At 37.7% G+C, this 18,802-nt stretch overlaps 1 protein-coding gene across 4 annotated transcripts in view; it reads left to right on the top strand.

The window, feature by feature from the left end:
- Positions 1-18,502, top strand: part of LOC134652976 (uncharacterized) — a 113,517-nt gene extending 95,015 nt beyond the window's left edge. The window contains exons 3-6 of one of the 4 annotated variants that reach the window (XR_010097227.1): positions 15,173-16,578; positions 16,934-17,053; positions 17,597-17,651; positions 17,824-18,502. Coding sequence is in view for 3 of the 4 variants with exons in the window: in XM_063508238.1 (XP_063364308.1) it covers positions 15,201-16,578; positions 16,934-17,043 (1,488 nt within the window). In the remaining variant the exon portion in view is untranslated. The remainder of the gene's footprint in view (positions 1-15,172; positions 16,579-16,933; positions 17,054-17,596; positions 17,652-17,823) is intronic. The other 3 variants (XM_063508238.1, XM_063508239.1, XM_063508240.1) reach the window with 3 other exon arrangements.
- Positions 18,503-18,802: the final 300 nt, after the last annotated feature.

Below are 18,802 nucleotides of genomic sequence, written 5' to 3'. Positions count from 1 at the left end.
GGATTTAGTATTTTCGTACCAAATAACATTTTTAGGACTTTGATATTAAAGTACAGTTAGTGTTGTTATGATTGATTTCAATGTGCTTCACGATCGGATCAAGAATGTTTAATCCATCATTGTAGTGCGACCGAGGGAAAATGCGGTGGAAGGGTTCGGCGACCTGAGATCGCGGGGCCTGCCGCAGCGCGTAAAATACCTAAACTCGCTCATCCCCGAAATGTAATAGCACTCTTAACAGGCTGACCAAAATAAAATAGGATTAGCGTCGCGTAGTTTTCACCGTTGAAATTGAAACTTTACCTTGCGCGAGCGAAATGCACAGATATCAACTAGGTAAATAATTATAAAACTCGTGTCTGCTGCGAGATGATAACTCTGTAACTGCGGTTTTAATGTTACTATATGTACTTATAGTTTGCGCCGAAGTTTAGTTAATAAATGTGTGTTGCAAGAAAAAGTTCACTCACAATTGACAACCGAGTGACAAGTTGTCATGTGAGCGTCTATCTTAAACGTGTATCTGGCACCAGCATATATTCTTAAACAGCGACTCTCGGCAGCGCGGTTAGCTGTGTAACGTCCATTAGGGTAACGTGTTCCGTGTGTAGCCTGCAAGTCACCTAACTAATGAACTACTTTTTCTTCAGCAAATTTGCAACACCCTATATGTTACTCTGAATAAATGGGTTCATGGTAATGCATTGCTCCTAATGAAACTGTTCCCTGTACGGGAGTTGGCAGTGAACGTTGCTTTAGTTTTGCACTTTATTAGTAAGTACTGTTTTGCATGTCAGTTGTACAATGCGCGCAAAGTTGTGAAAGGTAGACATTATCTAAGATTGCATGGGTAGTAAATAAGGAATGGTGGGGTCAAGCACAAATACATACCTATATACATAGGTACATATAATCACTCCTATTTCCCGGAGGGTTAGGCAGAGACCACAGATTTCCACTTGCTACGATCCTGACATACCTCTTTCGCTTCCGTTACTTTCATAACATTCCTCATACACCAAGCACCAATCTGTTTGCAATATTATATAACTCTAAGTGTAGATTTTAACAATAAACAAAAGTCCATAGATTTTCGGAAATTTTTAATTTACATTAAGCCTGCCCAAGAGGCCTATGCTCTGAAACGTTTTTATTTTTACCAAAACTATTTAACTAACTATCTAAAATCCTAAATTCATACAAAAGACGTACCTAATTTTCAATAAGTTTTTGGGGTAAATGCAGATCATGTTTAACACGATTACGCGATCTTTCCTCTCTAACCTTTATCCAGATATTAGACATTTTAACAAATTCTATTTAAACTGTCGACCTGGATAAATATTGGGTGAAGTAACTCGATTTTAAAGTTCATGGAGTCGCCCCTTAGCGTTTGAAGTCTCGTTTAAAGTGAAGCGTGAGGCAAACAAATTGATTAAGTTATGTACAGAGGTCCAACCGCGTTATGTTAAGGTGAGTGGATTCATTAGTACACGTGACTTGCACTGTAAAGTCGTATGTCACTGGACACTCCCGTTACATGGGGTTCGAAGGACAAGTGGGAAGCGAATTTGGTGCGTTTAGCACTCTTTCTGGCTGGGGGTAGCAAAAATGCTACAGTTTAGCATTTTTGCTTTTTACGTTTTTATTTGCACTTCAAGCGCTGAATGGCTGTCTATTAGCAAATATATTGGCAAAAATAACTAACCGATATTGATTTATTTTAATATCATTATAGATGACGTGGTTCACACGATTTTTGTGATAGTTCAAATCTTCTGTCTGAGGTATTTAATAATTGTAAGTATTGCATTTAATTACAAAGCGATTAAATTGGTATAAATAAGTATATACGTACGTACATACTTATTTCATTTTGCCTGTATTAAGTATTGCTATTATCTTGAAATTCCACCATTTTAGAGTATAAATTTACAGGTTTTATAAACAGGCCCGTTAAAGGTCACTGGCTATTTACCGTTTGTACTACAATACATTATAGTTAAACTTTCCCCCGTGACTTTAACCAAACACGTAGCCAGCGCCCCTCATTTCACTACCTGTGCCCGAGCTGGACTGGACTCACCTGCATTAGACTAATTAAATTTCAAATGCTCATTTGTTTATGGCTTCACTTTTTTGTTTACTTACTCGGGTAGCGATAATACGGGGGCGTTATGAGATTATGTGTGCATTTATCTGTTAAAGTACACACATATTAAAATAGTTGTAGGGAGGGGAGTGGTAAACTGAGTATTTTATTGTTTAATATGCGTACTTTACTTCCAACTTTACAATGAAATAATTATATAATTGGCGCGTTTGAAAATTGAAATGGAATATGGTGATAAGGTAAAGAATATCGCAATACTGGCTGATTTATACCTGTTCTAACTTTGTATCCTATAGGTAAATATTTAAACACTTTTACTGAAGTGAAAATGTTTGGTGTTGATGTGGAATTATAGTGGTGACATGTATTGAGTTATGATGCTGATGGTCTGAGCTGAAGCCATGTAAGCTAGTAAAGTAGGGTTAAGCCCTGCAAATGTGTGTCAGCATCAACGTTGTTTACAAATGCAAGCATAGTTTGTAGACAACCATTTTATTTTTAAACCCTTTGTTCTCAACAAATCAACAAAATAAAAACCTACTAAAGGTATATCCTATACATATTTTGTCCGATAATTTGACTTCATGAATTCTAATAGCCTAGTTTTAGTAACTGTGAATGCCTGTTTACAAATAAAACGAAAATAGTTTATATAGGTAATTGCCGAGGTGCAAGTACTACTTATATTTTAAGTAGACGCACTTGTATCATATGACTTCATTCCACAAAGCTCTACCCGAATAATAAAAGCATCAGCCGACTGGCGATAACAAAGATATCACCGTTGTAAAGATGACCCTTTGTCACACCATTTCGTAATTGGGTCATAAACTTTCTTAAAACATCACTCGACTTTTATAAGCTTGCTTTGTGGGTGTCTTAACTTTTCATGAGCACCTTAGCTGAAAACATTGTGTCTCCTGAAGCTTTTAGGGCGTATTTTTTTATTATTATCTTGATGTTATGATACCCTTATAATATGGGATGACCTATCTGACTCCGTCCATTTTCTTTCCGGTTTATGTTATTTTTGACGACAGGAAACATGCTGATAGTATTATCTTGATGTCAAAACTCAAACACGCGTCATAATTTAATGAACGAAAAAGAAACATAAGTTACATAATTTTTTTGGAGTCACAGTTTAGTGAACTCTGCAACCGAAGTTTATAAAGTGTGACACACAAACATTGCAATCGATCACATCTATCAAATGTTATATCATCATTTCGCGAGACTGATTGATGGCAGAGGTCGCCGGGTGACATAATGTGAACCCGGGATATCTGGCAAACGATATTTTCTCTTATCAATAAATAAGCTCAGTTACTCTCTCGCATAACGGTCGTCAAATGAATTTACCTATATTTTAGACAGTTTTACATTTTGTCATAAATTGTATAAATGAGTACAATTCTAATTATATCATAAAGATAAGGCGCAAAACTAAACGCTTCCCAAGTTAAGTGCAAATACTATCTTGTTAGTTTAACTAATTCTACTGTAATTTGGGACATTTTAATGAGATTTATAACATGTTTCGGGCACAAAAATAATAAAACGAAATGCGTAGAGAATGTCCGGGCAATCTAAGCGCCGTGATGGTTTCAGTGTCTTGTTATTTCGCAGTTTAATTTAAATATGTAAATTTTATTAGGCATAATACTGGCTGAGGACTCTTGAATTGCAAATGAATGTGACATTAAGTTTTATAGGCTGGTAGCCAATTCGTCGGCCCGTTTCCTCCTAGCTGACGGCAAATTTTCACTTATAAATGGGCTTAATATTGGTGTTACCACAGAATAAATAATAGTACTAGGTACAGAAGACTCACTCTCTAACAAAACGCGTCTGTTACGATCAGCACAGATATGGCCGCTAGGTGGCGACAGCGCCACGCGCGGCTTATGGCTTTCCCCAAAATTGGGGCCGAACGGATGTACTTTTATAGCTAACAGTAGCAAAGCGACGAAATCGCGAAGTGAGACACGCCTGGTGTTACATCGAGCACATCGGTAAGAAGTTAATGTATTTTCCCGACACAAACATTGAACTGTTAAATAAAATAATAATTTACGAGTCAAATATAAAAATTTGGGGATGAAGGGTGCACATAAAGCTTAGGCTTAGAAAGTGTTTTTGGCGGTGAACGGAATTAGTTCCGTTCACTGCCAAAAACACATTCTCATGGATACAACGATCCCGCAGAAATCTTTAAAATGTGTTATTGGACGCAGGGAGCCGATATTAAAGCGTCTACCGAGAAACCTAACTCTCAAAATAAACGAACGACTTTATCGTAACATATCTTTATTTTTCTATTTGATGGAAAGATATGAGAAGCAACATGGAGCCCTTTATTTATAATACGGTGGATATAAAACGTTAAAAAAAGTTGGAAAAGTTATTAAAGATAAACTTAAAAAAGGAAAAGCCCTTTTATACTTGCATAAGTTAAATCTAGAAAGCGTCAACACACTGTCAAACCGAATGTGAATGTCGAAGGATAGAAAGCTCTCCATCGGTTGTTTGCATGTCTTATTGACCAGCATTGTAAGTATGTATTTGGCTTGGACCCGAATTCAAACATATCAGTTGCTTAGCGCCTGGGATGGTATTTTATAATTTTTTAAGACTGTTTTTCTGTTTTTTTAAGTTCATTTTTATTTTAAGTTTTTCTTATGAGTGTCGCAACATTCTGTAGGACTCGTTCCTGTCTGCCCAAATAATCATGTCACTTCAAATTTCGCGCTTCAGATACGTTCCAAGTTTCAAGATTTGTATCTGAATTAATCAAGATTTGAGGCGTTCCCTCAATTTGTGGAATTCGTCATCAGAACAGAACCTTAACAAAAATGTTTCTTCGGTTCTGGTCTTCATCAGCAGTTCCACTTCACCAAATGGCACTTTTTTAAATGCAAATGCATGGTTTGTTGATGAAAGTACAAAAATCGCTACACGTATGCTTATAAAATTTTAGGAAATCAGTCTATTTCTCATGGATTCATTAGAACTTTGTGACAAACTTGGTACGTAAGTACTCAATGCTTTTTAACAAAAAAAAATCCAAACATTTTTTTTTCAATTTTTTTTTGCAATTAGATATAATTATTAAAGAATGTTTTTGTAGAATTTTTGTTTATTTTTGGATAGAATTTGGATGGTTTAAAGAGCTCCTCATTCTGGGCGAAATACGAAATCACAACTTAATACCCGAAAAAAAATACGAGTATGTATCGTCCGTTGAGTTACGACACTACCATACGCTTTCGTAACTCAAATAATTATTTTTATGGGCACACAATGAAATTGTGCTTATATTACACATAATATACGGAACTCTATCGAATATTATGTCAATTTTTTGTCAAAACTTGACGAATAAAACAATTCGACAACATAATAAAAATCAGCCCAATTTTATATTATTTTTATATCTTGCTATACTCAAAGTAAAGAAAAATTTTAGTTGTTACCGTTTAGTCATCATCTACTAAATTTCTGTTATATTTTAGTCTAAATCTTGCCCATTCTGGCTCTCTTTTTATTTCAGATGGCTTTCATCAATTTTTCTGAAATGTGACTAAAAAGAGTTTTTAATCTCCGTTTGCAAGTGACAGGATATTATCCTTCACGCTTGATCAAACGTTCTTTGAACATCTAGGTAGGTACGCATTTTTGTCAATATATAATATAATTATCAAAAATCAACTGACTAAATGAATATCAGAAATAATTTACTTAAACAAATAATTTATCTCACAGCGGTGTATATTTATATTACGCACTTATATTAATTTTAGATTAATCTGCTCCTAAAATCTCCTTTATTAAAATAAAAACAACACTTAATTTGCCAATGCTACAAAAATTAACACACAATTACTTAATACAGTACAATAAACAACGGTTAATGTGAGGATCAAGTCCACCGGGTTAGGGCCCGGAGCACTGCGGGATCGGGGGGCCCTGGTGTTCTCGTCCCACTGGGATTACAGACCTGAGCTTATGTTTATTTAAACTTATTAATCCATTTGTACCGTATCCCGTTTAAACGGCTTACTGCCGTATTCGAACTTCAAGATATTCACAAGAGACGACACGTACTAGATCCATTCTATATACGTTATAGTTTAGATTTCAAATAGTTCTCTTTTGTAGCGCAATTCAGGCAACCAATGTTACTTTTACGATAGATCGTGTTAGATATCTATTAGATGTGAATTAGATCTCTAAGACTCTAAGTAATATCGTGTGGAAATCGTTCAAGAGTATCTCCAGAATCGCGGAAATGTCAAATTTGACAGCTTAGATCTTAAACATATCGTTATCGTATCTTGGCGATGTCTAAAAGATATCTAATAGATGTCTATTACAAAATCCGAATCGGGCCCATAGCGTCGAGAAAATCCCAATTTAAATAACTCAAGAGAACTCAAAAGTTGAGAGAGAATTGGATATAGCGACCTGATGGTGGATTACAGAAACGCACCCGTTCACAAAACTCTAAAAATTCACTCATCGTTAATGCTTGTCATCCATAAAGGCGAGTCACGGAGATATACGACGCGCTAAAGGTTTTTCGTAATTGAATTGTAGGATTTTATTGGTGGTCACGCATTAGTGGTGTGTGAATTCTCTGTTTTATTGCTCTTTTATGGCGCGATGCTATCAAACTTTGTCATAATTCGTCTACACTAACTTTACTAACCCATACATCATTTGGTAAGGTACCTACGTAGGTTTATTAAAATTTACATTTCATATTAAATCACAGTTGTTTAGTATGCAAATGTTTGGTCAATCGAAAACAAGTGAATTAATGTCAAATGTAAAATATGCATGTTGGCAAGCCGGCGGCTAACGATGTGCAAAACAATTGAATTAATGTGCACAGTGCGCCAAATACCAGTCCGTTTAGGGCCAGTTATTCAATTGTTCATGAAAATGACACCACACTCACAACAGTTAGTTTTCATTGGTTATATAAGAGTACTAGCGACCCGCCCCGGCTTCGCACGGGTTACACGAAACCTTAACAAATTATACACCTAAACCTTCCTCAAGAATCACTCTGTTGATAGGTGAAAAACGCATGAAAATCCATCCGCTCAGTAGTTTTTTTAGTTTATCGCGAACACACATACACACAAACAGACAAAGTAAACAATATCTAGGTTAGATACATAATTCAATAATGGTTGCAAAAATGGTAGCTACGAACTAATCTTCTATTCTAGCTAACCCTATTAGTATTACTACGGCTCGGTGATAAATAAGTTATCTTAAATAAGCTTAAACCTACTGAATCCATTTATTCCTAACCTATGATAATAAATAAATTGTATTTGTACGAGTTTGAAATATAAAATCTTTTATTCTTTCGTTTTATTCTAGCATCGAAGCAGATATTTCGCGTTTTATTTATATGCTCCGAGAGAAAATGCTAATATCGCAAACACCCCGAGTGGAGAACAGACTTAAGTCGTTAAAATTCAGTAAAGCTAAGAACACATTAGAAACGATAGGCTCACTCTGTCGTAACAATTATTCCCGGTTCATACTCGTTTTATGGTTGTATTTACTCGGCTCTCCGAAATTAGAGATGTGCTTAACGGCGGTGTAACCTCGTGTAAGATTAGTTATCAACACAGACGGTACGGTTAATTTAAGGTTTTACATGTTTACATTTTAGACTAATCCCTTTTCTATTTGTACGAGTACTGAAGTCTAACTAAACATTTAAAAAAATACACATATTTATTTTGTTATCAAAACATCTATTTATTTATAGACAATGTCGTCTTTGAATAGACGGAGGTAATTTTAGGTTAAATCAATTATACGCGATAAAGTCCCGTATAAGTAAATAAAAATGTGTAAAAATCGTGAAAGTTTATATCAGTGTTTATCATATAAGAATATAAGGGTAGGTAAGGACAGAAGTTAGGAAGGTACAGAAATCACGAACTCCCAGTTATAGCTAGTTAGTGTTAGCTTTTAAATTGATTTCATTGAGCTGGAGTTACAGGCGTCCACAGGTTACGGTGACCGCTTACCACCAGGCGGGCCATATGCTTGTTTGCCACCAACGTGGTATAAAAAACCAGGCGTTTTACGATTGTAAAATTCTTGCCCCTCTAATACCTATATCTACTCTTTGAGTTAACGTCGAGTAAGCTCATGTGTTTATTTTACGAAATTGAGTATGTAATTGTTATCATAACAAACTCTCAATTCCATTGTTTGCTGTGTTCTGTTTGATTTGCCTTTTCCTAAATTATTTCCTAATATTGATTGAAGGGAGATAAGTTTGTCTATTTATATTGTTGTTTTTTCTAGTTGAGACAGCTATTTTAACGGTCATGGCACATTTTTTTTTATTTAGTAAAAAAGGACTATAAAATAATGCACATGTTTAATACGCTGATTCCTGAATACCTGACGCAAGATTTGTACTGCACTTTTAAAAAAAAGAACCACGACAGGTTCTGATTACCGAGAATGATAATTAATTTTTCTTGCACCTATTGTTGCTCGCTCTCTGTTTGGCCCGAGGGTTAACTGGTAGAGAATGCCTTCTGGCATTAAGTTCGCCTTTTGTACATTTTTTTAACTGTGCAATAAAGTTTAAATAAATAAATGATATCCTCCAACAACATGCTCATTGAGGAATTGCTAAGAATTTAAAAATACTTTGATCCTAATTATTTCTTTTATGGTGTCCATATTGTTGTAGACTCTAAGTACCAGTAGGTATAACTACCTACACACGTTACCGGGTCAACTCCCACGTATTCGCTTGCTCCGCCAATTTAAGCCAACGTATAAAAGATCAGCAGATTTAATTACAATAAATGTTAAATCGAATTGGTTCACCGAAATCAGACGTAAATTAGCTTCTAGAATTAGCTGATACTTGAACTGGAAACCTGTTAAGCTATGTTAGCGTCAATTGGTAAATCTAATTAAATATTTTGTCTAATTAAAACCTGTAAGCGCTTAGGTAGACGAATTAGGTAAAATCTCTTATAGCTTTCGCGTAATCTGATTATACAACCTGCCGTAAATAAACACTAATGTAGCTTTTACTAATTTTAATTTTAAGATTTATACAATAACAGCTATATTTTTGGAATAAGTACACAGACCCATACATCACATAATGCAAACAAGTCAAATAACAATTTTTTTCACGAACGTGTATGATTTTTACTACTATGAAAAGTTTTCTAATACTTATTATAAATCGAGTAAGTACATAGTTACCCAACAAAATTACACGACACATGAAAGCTCATGACTTATTTTCTATTCAAACCGATATGTACTTACGGCGCGATTCGGGAAATGAATTAAATATTCACTAGATATGAAATAGTAACGATATGTGACGTTCCACGGCAAAAGGTACCTTATGGCCGCAATAATATTGGAGCGGCGTTAATAATAGCGTAAGCGCCAACCACCATAGGGTACCTTTTGCCGTGGAACGTCATATATCGTTACTATTTCATATCTAGTGAATGTCTAATTCATTTCCCGAATCGCGCCGAATGTAACAAGCGGTACATAATTAGCCTTACATTACGAAATTCTCTCACATATTTGAGTTACGCAACAGTTTCAGGGATATTTTCGCACATTTTATTAATGAAGATTCTGTAATAAAATATAGGGGTCTACACAAATCTGCTTTGGAGTTCCTAAAATACATACATTACCGAATTAACAAACTGTAAAACCGACCCAATGTTCAGGGCTGTGAGGTTTAAATCTCATTGTCAATAAAGGATTACATATGCTGTTTAGAAAGTAAGCGTTGGAAATACCACTTAATGGTCTCTGGTTGGAGTGCCGTTAAAATAGCCCTTCAGCTTAGAATTACTGCTTTAACGTATTTCAGCCTTTGTTTTGAATGACCTAGCTATATAATAAATAAGTTTGTATCAAATAATCATCAATACTTACTAATAAATTATTGTAGATTTAATACGGGATATTTCAGAGCCACTTTTAATACAGAAAAAAAAATCTAAATATGTTTATTAAGTAATTATCTGTAAGTAAACCAGAAATGTCTCTATTAACAGATTCAGAACAAATTCATAACTAGTTATTACACTCAGAATAAGCCTCCTGGTTAAAATGGATCAAATTTCACAGGTTATTTTCATGGGTAATAGATAATCAGAGTATTTATTTTACCAACTATGCCTAACATGTTTTTTTTAGGGTTCCGTACCCAAAGGGTAAACACGGGACCCTATTACTAAGACTCCGCTGTCCGTCCGTCCGTCCGTCCGTCTGTCACCAGGCTGTATCTCACGAACCGTGATAGCTAGATAGTTGAAATTTTCACAGATGATGTATTTCTGTTGCCGCTATAATAACAAAAACTAAAAAACAGAATAAAATAAAGATTTAAGTGGGGCTCCCATACAACAAACGTGATTTTTGACCGAAGTTAAGCAACGTCGGGCGGGGTCAATACTTGGATGGGTGACCGTTTTTTTGCTTGTTTTTTTTTTGCTTGTCTTGCTCTATTTTTTGTTGATGGTGCGGAACCCTCCGTGCGCGAGTCCGACTCGCACTTGGCCGGTTTTTTTTTTCAATATAACTGCCTTCACCACTGGAAAGCTTCGACACTTTTTCTTTAATATATGACATCTATTTGAGTCAATATAACTGTGTAATCTATTTAAATTAATTAATCTATTTTATTATGTACAGACTATACAGTTACAAACTTACAAAGTATGTAGGGACAAAAGAGATGTATGTACGACAAACGATACCATTAAAATTATTAATAGACGAGCACAGAACGAAGCCGTTACGGAATCATTTCGAAACGAACAATACACAATGACCGAAGGTTTACGCTCGCTTAAAACTAGATGGCCTGTGACAAATTAAATGATGTCGAAGGCATAAAGTGGATGAGTCACCCCGCGCCGTACTTACGTCGAATCGCCATGCACTGAGATTTAAAAACTCACGATGGATAACATACTTTCCATGGTTCAAGTGAGTACTTTGTAATTCATCCGGTTGTAATTATTTCTAATTGTATTAGTTATTTTTATACAAATTGTATAAAATCTCAATACCTATATTCCTAATGCAGTAGCTAAACGCGGCCGTCGGGCTCGGCTAGTATTCGGAAGCTTTTTCTTAAGCACCAATAGGAGCGCTCCACATACTTTGTATCGCGGCCAATTAGAGGCACCTAAATTTAAACCACCTTTTGTACTGACCAAATATTGCAAATCACTCTCTCATCAGCCTTCATACAATAACTACACCACTTCTAAATATAACCGTTTTGGCAAGAACCCTCTGTAACCAGTATCTTTGGAAGATTACATCAGTTTACTTTAAATCGAAGCTTTTTATTTGAGTCGTCGAGATCCTGACCTGCGGCTACAGTTTAACCAACAGAGTTGCAAAATTATTGTTATATAGGTAGTCAGCATAATCAAAACCCGTAATTAAATAAATTAAGTCTAAAATGTTAAAACTTAAACTAAACATGTTAGCCAATCACGACATATTAAGTAATACGGTGAAGGTAACATATATTACTACGCCTGGTAGTTATTTTATTAGACATCTCACTAACGATCCAGCCGTGACACTCGACTGATCATCTGGAATTTTGCCAGGTCTGTATTTTCGAATTCCTTTTTTACTCAAGCGCTTATAACAACTATCGACATCTCTACATAGGTACACTAACTAGGTATTTTCTTGTGTACATTCTCTTTGAACATTCTAATTCTTGTAAAAGTTACATATACATTGTAACTAGCCAAACCTGAAATATTTTATGGTATGTACTCGTAATTCGCATATTTAATCACTAACCAAATGTCAACCTACACTGCCTATCCATAAAGACCTCACTGACTTTGGAGAGAAACGAGTCAAGTCTCGTAACCCGCCAGCTCTTGGGATGGTGCATATTGACAACGAGTGGGACATACACGACTCATGGATGACCGAGTGGAGTGCCCAACAACTTAAGGGTGAACAACTTTTCACACTCAACCCAAAAGCACGTCCACCTGGCTTCGACAAACAGCGCTGGGTATGGAGCCAATTGAACCGCATCAGAACAGGTGTAGGAAATGTGCCTACCATTGGCATAAATGGGGCTGGTATGATTCCCCCCAGTGCGCCTGTGGTGACCCTGAGCAGACAGTCGAACACATTGTTTTAGAATGCCCTTTCACCAAATTCAACGGACGGATCGAAGACCTCACGAACCTCAGTGAAAGTGCCATCGAGTACCTGAAGAGTGCAAACATCAATCTCTAGGATAATATTTAAATTAAATCCAGTAACTTTAATGCCATACGATAAATAAATAAATCACTAACATTGTTACATTGTGTGTCATTCTATACAACGACTATCTGGTCATTGCAAACATTGGACTAGATAGTGTGTAAAATGAATCTCGTAGAAAAAGGAATGTCGAACATGATTTAAAATACATTTTGCTTTTTAATTTAATTGCTTGAAACAGGCTAAGCACGTGTTATAAGTGACGATGTGTTACGATTATAAGTGTTTTTAGTTTTTTACAGATAGATAACCGCAATGATTGCCTAATTAAGAATATTGTAATTATTATGTTTAATGTGTACCGATATTTAAAAATACAAATACCAGCAACATTTGAATATGAAATGACTTTGGCTGAATAATAAAGTTGTATGCAATGGCAAGAGTCGCCATGGGGTGCCGTTTCTCGTTGGGTAATTCATTTGATCGGTTTGCCCAGCAATGCGGAAGCTTGGTTATTGAATAGGGTGAGAAAGGAACTATAATTAAATACTAAAAAATGAAAGAAACAGATTTTTGTGTTTATTACACTAGGAATTTTGTCTACACCATACATGTGCCAAAATGGAGGTGTAGTCAATTCCTCATGGATCCCATCATCAGATCAAAACCAAATTAATATGTACCAATATTAGTTTAGTATCTATTATACCACACAATTTATACCTCAATCCGATGACAATGCCACTTAAATATTCTTAGTTTATAAATCTTAGTGGGAATTGTCCCAGGATGTAGGTTGCACTTATTAATGTATAAACCTATGTCCTCTTTTTGTATTATCTGCCTATGTCCGTTTTTTTCCCATTAAAGAAAATAAAATAAAATATGACCACCTTGGATGTCCTTTCAAACAAAAAAAATAATTACTTATTCAAATCGGACCACGGGGCTCGGAATAATCCGTGAACATAAAAAATACTGCCACAACCGAATACAGAACCTCCTTCTTCTTGTAACTAAAGTGGGCTAAAAAGAGTGTAAAAACTGTGTGTAAAAATGTTTAACGAATATATGCCTAACGTATAGTAAAGAAAGAAAGTTTCCATTTTTTTTCTAGTCACATGTGTTACTAAAAAAAATCTAGGGCGAAGATCTAGGAATCCTAAAATAAAACATCCATTCCAGAAAAAGCCAAAAAGGGACACCAACTATTACTATTTGTTTTAATAAAAACCGTGAACGGATCAAAACGCAATTCAACTGTCGTCATTCATTTTGTTGCAATTACGTCGCGATTATGAGGCGTTGCGATCTTTTTTATCGTTAGTTATGCCACGGGGGACACGAAGGGGGAATAAAATTCCCTACAGAACAATATATCACATCATTTATACATCGGGATAAATTGGGGGAATTGCAAATAATTTGATTCGGGATTTTGCTTAATTTACAAAATCAAATTGTGCAAAGTAATACTCCACAAATTTAAGCTAACAATTTTAAATTGGACAATCTATTGTAGTAGGAAATAATAAGTGAAATAACAAACTTACAACTATATTGGAATACCTACTGTAGCAACAACAAGCATAATGCGGCACTATCCATTGATATTCAACGCTAAACGGGCAATCGCCGACCGAAATTGTGACACCCGTATACTAGTCCACTTATAGATAGGACGTCTTTACGGCCCATACGCAATTGTAGCGAGAAATCCCTGGGCGACGATGCGACGGTGGGCATAACGAATCACTCTGCCGTCGGAAGGCGAGGCAGTAACAATGTATACGTTTCACACGCTGTTACTACCTTTCTCTTTCGTATTAGTATACAGCCGGACGGTCAACGGGCGCTTTACGAGGCGTTTCCCAGCTCTGATGATGATTTAGATGCAAGGAATATCGGACGGAAGCCCGGCTATAAACCGCGGGACTAACCGAAGCGCTGCCATGGCAACGTCGCGACGAGGAGGGTGCCCGCCCTATGCTCTCTTTACTCTCTAGTTCACGGACACTTATCGTTATCGTAATAAATTGGAACGCGCAATAACGCAAGGATCGCAATAAAATGGAGATGTTATGAAGAATGTGTATTTGGAAAGAAATATAATATTAATGTTACATACTTGTCTTGTTTCGCTGTGATGCATGTGTCATGTAGTGCCAGTGCCTATTTCATATGAAAGCAAAGAGTAGAAAATTGTTTCGTTCTTCGACTGTGTTGTTTGTAATTTGCATTTCAAAATTTTGATTTTAATTTGGATACGTGCGATTTTAAGGAAATTCTTTTTTTTTTGTGTTTAAATACGTACCTTTTCGTATCAGTACGTTACCAATGTAGATAGTTACAAGTGACAAAACACGACCCTCCCAATTTATTTCCCTTATTATATACAGCGACGACCTCATTACTGCCTTGTTATGTTTCACAAGTTCGCCCAAGTTTATACTACTCACTAAGTTATTTCATTTTGGTGCGGTATAATGGTGTTTGATGTTCAAACATAACAGTAAAATCTTGATATGAAACGTAAACACAATGTGAAATCCCTTTTATGACCCGTCGGCTGATGATGATATATCGACGTCGGCCACGGTGTTGATCGTCACTTACCCTACCCTTATCACGGAGCGCGTAATTTCGAATTCATTGACCTTAGTTCAACGCGGTATGGGATGCAGAATTTTGTTAAAAGCTATTCCGTGTCCGTGGTATGTCTTCAATATATGGAAGCTGATACAGAATTGTTTTTCTTTACAGATACCGATTGGATATGAGACGATGAGCCATGGAATCACAAAGCGCGCCGCCAAGCCCCGAGGAGTCGGGGGAGGCGGTGTACGACCCCAGGTGCGGCCGCTACCAGCTGCAGCACACGCCCACGCTCCAGCGCACCTTCGCCAGCTGTCGCGAAACCACGCGGCCCAGGCCTCACCACCGTCACGCCGTCTCAGAACCTGCACGCCCCGACGATCGGATGCTCACCACCGCAGAAGTACACGACTACCCTTCCTCCGAGTCAGGCATCGCCGCCGATTGTCCACACCCCCACACGAGCAACGACGAGAGTCCCTCCTACGATCGATCTGACTATGAAGGAAATTCTAGCTACAGTCTCAGGCGCACACCTGATTACCATCATACCCTAGATTGTAAACACAGGCCGGTCGATTATAATCGTAGTCATACACCTGATTATAATCACGGCCATGGGTCGGATTGTGAGCGTGTCCATACGCGCACTCAGGGTCGCCGAGCTCACAGAAAGCACAGGCGGGAAGAGGACGACGGAGCGCAATCACTTGACGAGCGTTGTGCTAGGGACTTGGATGAAATTCTACCAGCTCGGCTGGCCGCTGTTAACTTGTCAAGAGAACCGCCCCCACAAACGTGGAACAGAAGCAATATTGCTGCTACAATGGAAAGGTTCGAGCCCGTTGACTATTCATATGCCTACTATGACCACCATTTATCAATGCCGTCGTCGTCAAGAAAGGCTAACAGACATCGAGGACGCGGCGGGATACCACGAGATCGTACAGGACGTCACAATTATGTCACTCGATACGGAACCGAGGAAAATATATATGAAGAAATAACAGACGGAACAAGAACTTGTCCTAAGCATAGATACGCACCACGACAATCGCTCGTCTCACTAGACAGGAGCGTCGTAGAAGAAGAAGTTCGCCGGGTAGAGTCGAGGCACAAGAGAATTTTAGGAGAGCTAAATCTAAGCGTCGAAGCGATGTTAATGCCAGAATGCGAATCACCAGATTCGGAGCGAGCTGAAGATAGGGATAATATAGAAGAATTGCTAAGAGTCGGGCCAACAGATGAATTACTTTCTCCTGCGAGCTGTAATCCCCCCGATTTGGATAGCGGGTTTAGTGGGAGCAGCAGTGGAGCGAGTTACGTTGGCAGTTTGCGACGAAAGCCGACTGGGTCGGTGCCTCACTTACCGGCGGTGGCGTACGGCACACGCGGTGCCGGAGTCCGCATACTGGGTGCTGACGAATGCAGCGTACGTTGCCCTAGGGACACCACCTCGCCCCGCAGTTCTAGCTGTGGTGACGCCAAAACGACGGGGTTTTGGAATAAGAAGTCCTGGAAGAAAATATCAGGTTTCTCTAGCTCAAACAGCATCAACAAGGCCGGTCTCACTGGTAAGTTGATCCAAAAGCTTATACAATAATTAACATTTAAGATAAACTAGATGCATGCAATCCGAAAGTTTCAAATGATTGCAATGATTTTAAACCAATATCAACCAACAATTCAATTAATTTTTAAGTAGTTGACAAATACCACACACGATACCAAAATAACATTCACTACAAAATTTAGATACGCGTTTCCGTTTTTACATAAAACATATAAAACCCCTTAGAGAGTATCACTCCCGTTTTATTTTCGCCCGCTTTCGTCCGCCCATGGGCGTTTTCAGATGGACGCGCGCGCGTAGCCGTTTGTTGTTTTTGTTTGTTTGTTTTGTTAACGGTGCGGCATTTTGCATTACAGGTCTGCTCGTTAGGTACACTTTCCGGCGTAAGTCCGGGTCGCAGGGCTCTCAGAGCAAGCGGCGTGCCGAGCCGGTCACATGCGATGCGTGCCTCTCACAACGATGTTAGCCGCACCATGGTAAGGGTTCTACACAAATCACCTACCTACCAATTAGCCAAACCCATCAAACCACTAATAAAACAATTTTATCGTCTTGTAATCGAATAGTTTTTTACTAATGATTTTATTATTTATTTAACACCCCGATTGGCTAAGCCGCGTCCATTTTAAATTATATTTTTTACCTCATGGAGGACTTCAAATAACCCTTTAAAAACATTCACAACATAACAAATATAACAATCTATATTTTTCTGTTAATAAACAAATGTAACACCATTATGTTAAATATTAAAGTGAGTATTAACAATAATAACGAGCACGCGGCTGGGTCAGGAACGATTAACAAAGTCGATACAAAGTTCCCTCGTTAAGGTATCGGAGATATTACTTCTACCGACTTCGACTTAAGATAAGTATTGTTCCGCAAGAACCGAGAGAATAGCATGCGCTACCACTTAATTAAGCCCCGGCGCTACGATGTAACTTAGAACGAGGGCAAAGTTTCTGATTAGTCCGCCAAGACAAATGTCAAAACAATACGTGTGGTCTTGGTTGCAGATGACGCCTGTAGGCCAAGCCGAGCTAAGTCCAGAACAGCCACTATACCATACAGGTTAATATTTCTATTAAGAACTTTCATAACATTAAATGAAACTTTTAGAAAAGTTCATAAGAAAATTCCAAGTGTTTTCTTACATTTAGCAACGTAAACTTTGAAAGTTTTGTAAAATAAGTCCTGTGAGACTACCGTCGCCGTTTAGTTTAAAGTTTTTTCTTTGTTACAGCTACTCCAACGGAAAACTGGTGGTGCCGCTGGATTCCCTAGCGCAGAGCTGAGGGGCCGAGGCCCCTCGCGCTCCCGGCCTCCAACTCATCTGAAGGGCTCCTTACGATCGGGCCGCGATAAGCGCGCCCCCTCCGCCCTCCAAATACGTACATCAGAAACCTCACAAAAACATTCCATTACGAAAACCTTGCAGCACGTCTCAAAGACAGCCTGCAGTGCGATCGTGTAACGAAATGTAAAATAGCATGTGTAAATAAATCAAGAGACTTCGGGAAAGTACGCGGCGAGTATACGTTGAAGTGATAGAAAAGCCTAAATAAATATTTGTGTTGTTTTGACAACCGTTTCATAGAAACGTAAGGACTACGTTGTTACTACTTATCAATTTTTAGTAGACTAGGTACCTACATGAAAAGGCTGACACAGTTAAATCGCATTTTGTATATGGTAATTGGAAATCGTTGGCATTATAGCTGGTACATATTAATTAAATAACTATTTGATGTTTGTCTGTAACTTTTCTATACATACCTATACTTATCACACGTAGATATGTGTAAAAAGTATTGTTGTCTGCTGTTTTAGTAAAATTTAATGGTGCCTAATAAAGCCTGAAAACTTTCACATACGTTGCTGTCAAGATACAACACCATTTTGTACAATATTAAGCACTAGAGGGCACTAGTTTTTATTAAAGAAATCGTATAACTATTTATTAGAACATTATTACAGACTGCTCGGCTCTATCTAAGTATTTAAAAGGCCTAATTTTGCACCAATTACTTTATTATAATGTCGGCTGTACACACTCGTCAAGAGCCTCTGGCCGAGAGGCTGAGCACCGCTCCGATCTAATCGGAGAAGAGCGAGAGGAGACGAGGAAGAGCGAGATGAGAGAGGAGCAGCATGTACACATTCGTTTTCGGGCTCTCTCTGGGTCTCTCGACGAGTGTGTACAGCCCGCTTAAAACCAATGT

The sequence above is a fragment of the Cydia amplana genome, chromosome 12 (assembly GCF_948474715.1).
Source record: "Cydia amplana chromosome 12, ilCydAmpl1.1, whole genome shotgun sequence".
NCBI classification, from domain to species: domain Eukaryota; kingdom Metazoa; phylum Arthropoda; class Insecta; order Lepidoptera; family Tortricidae; genus Cydia; species Cydia amplana.
This window is presented reverse-complemented; position numbering and strand designations above follow the sequence as displayed.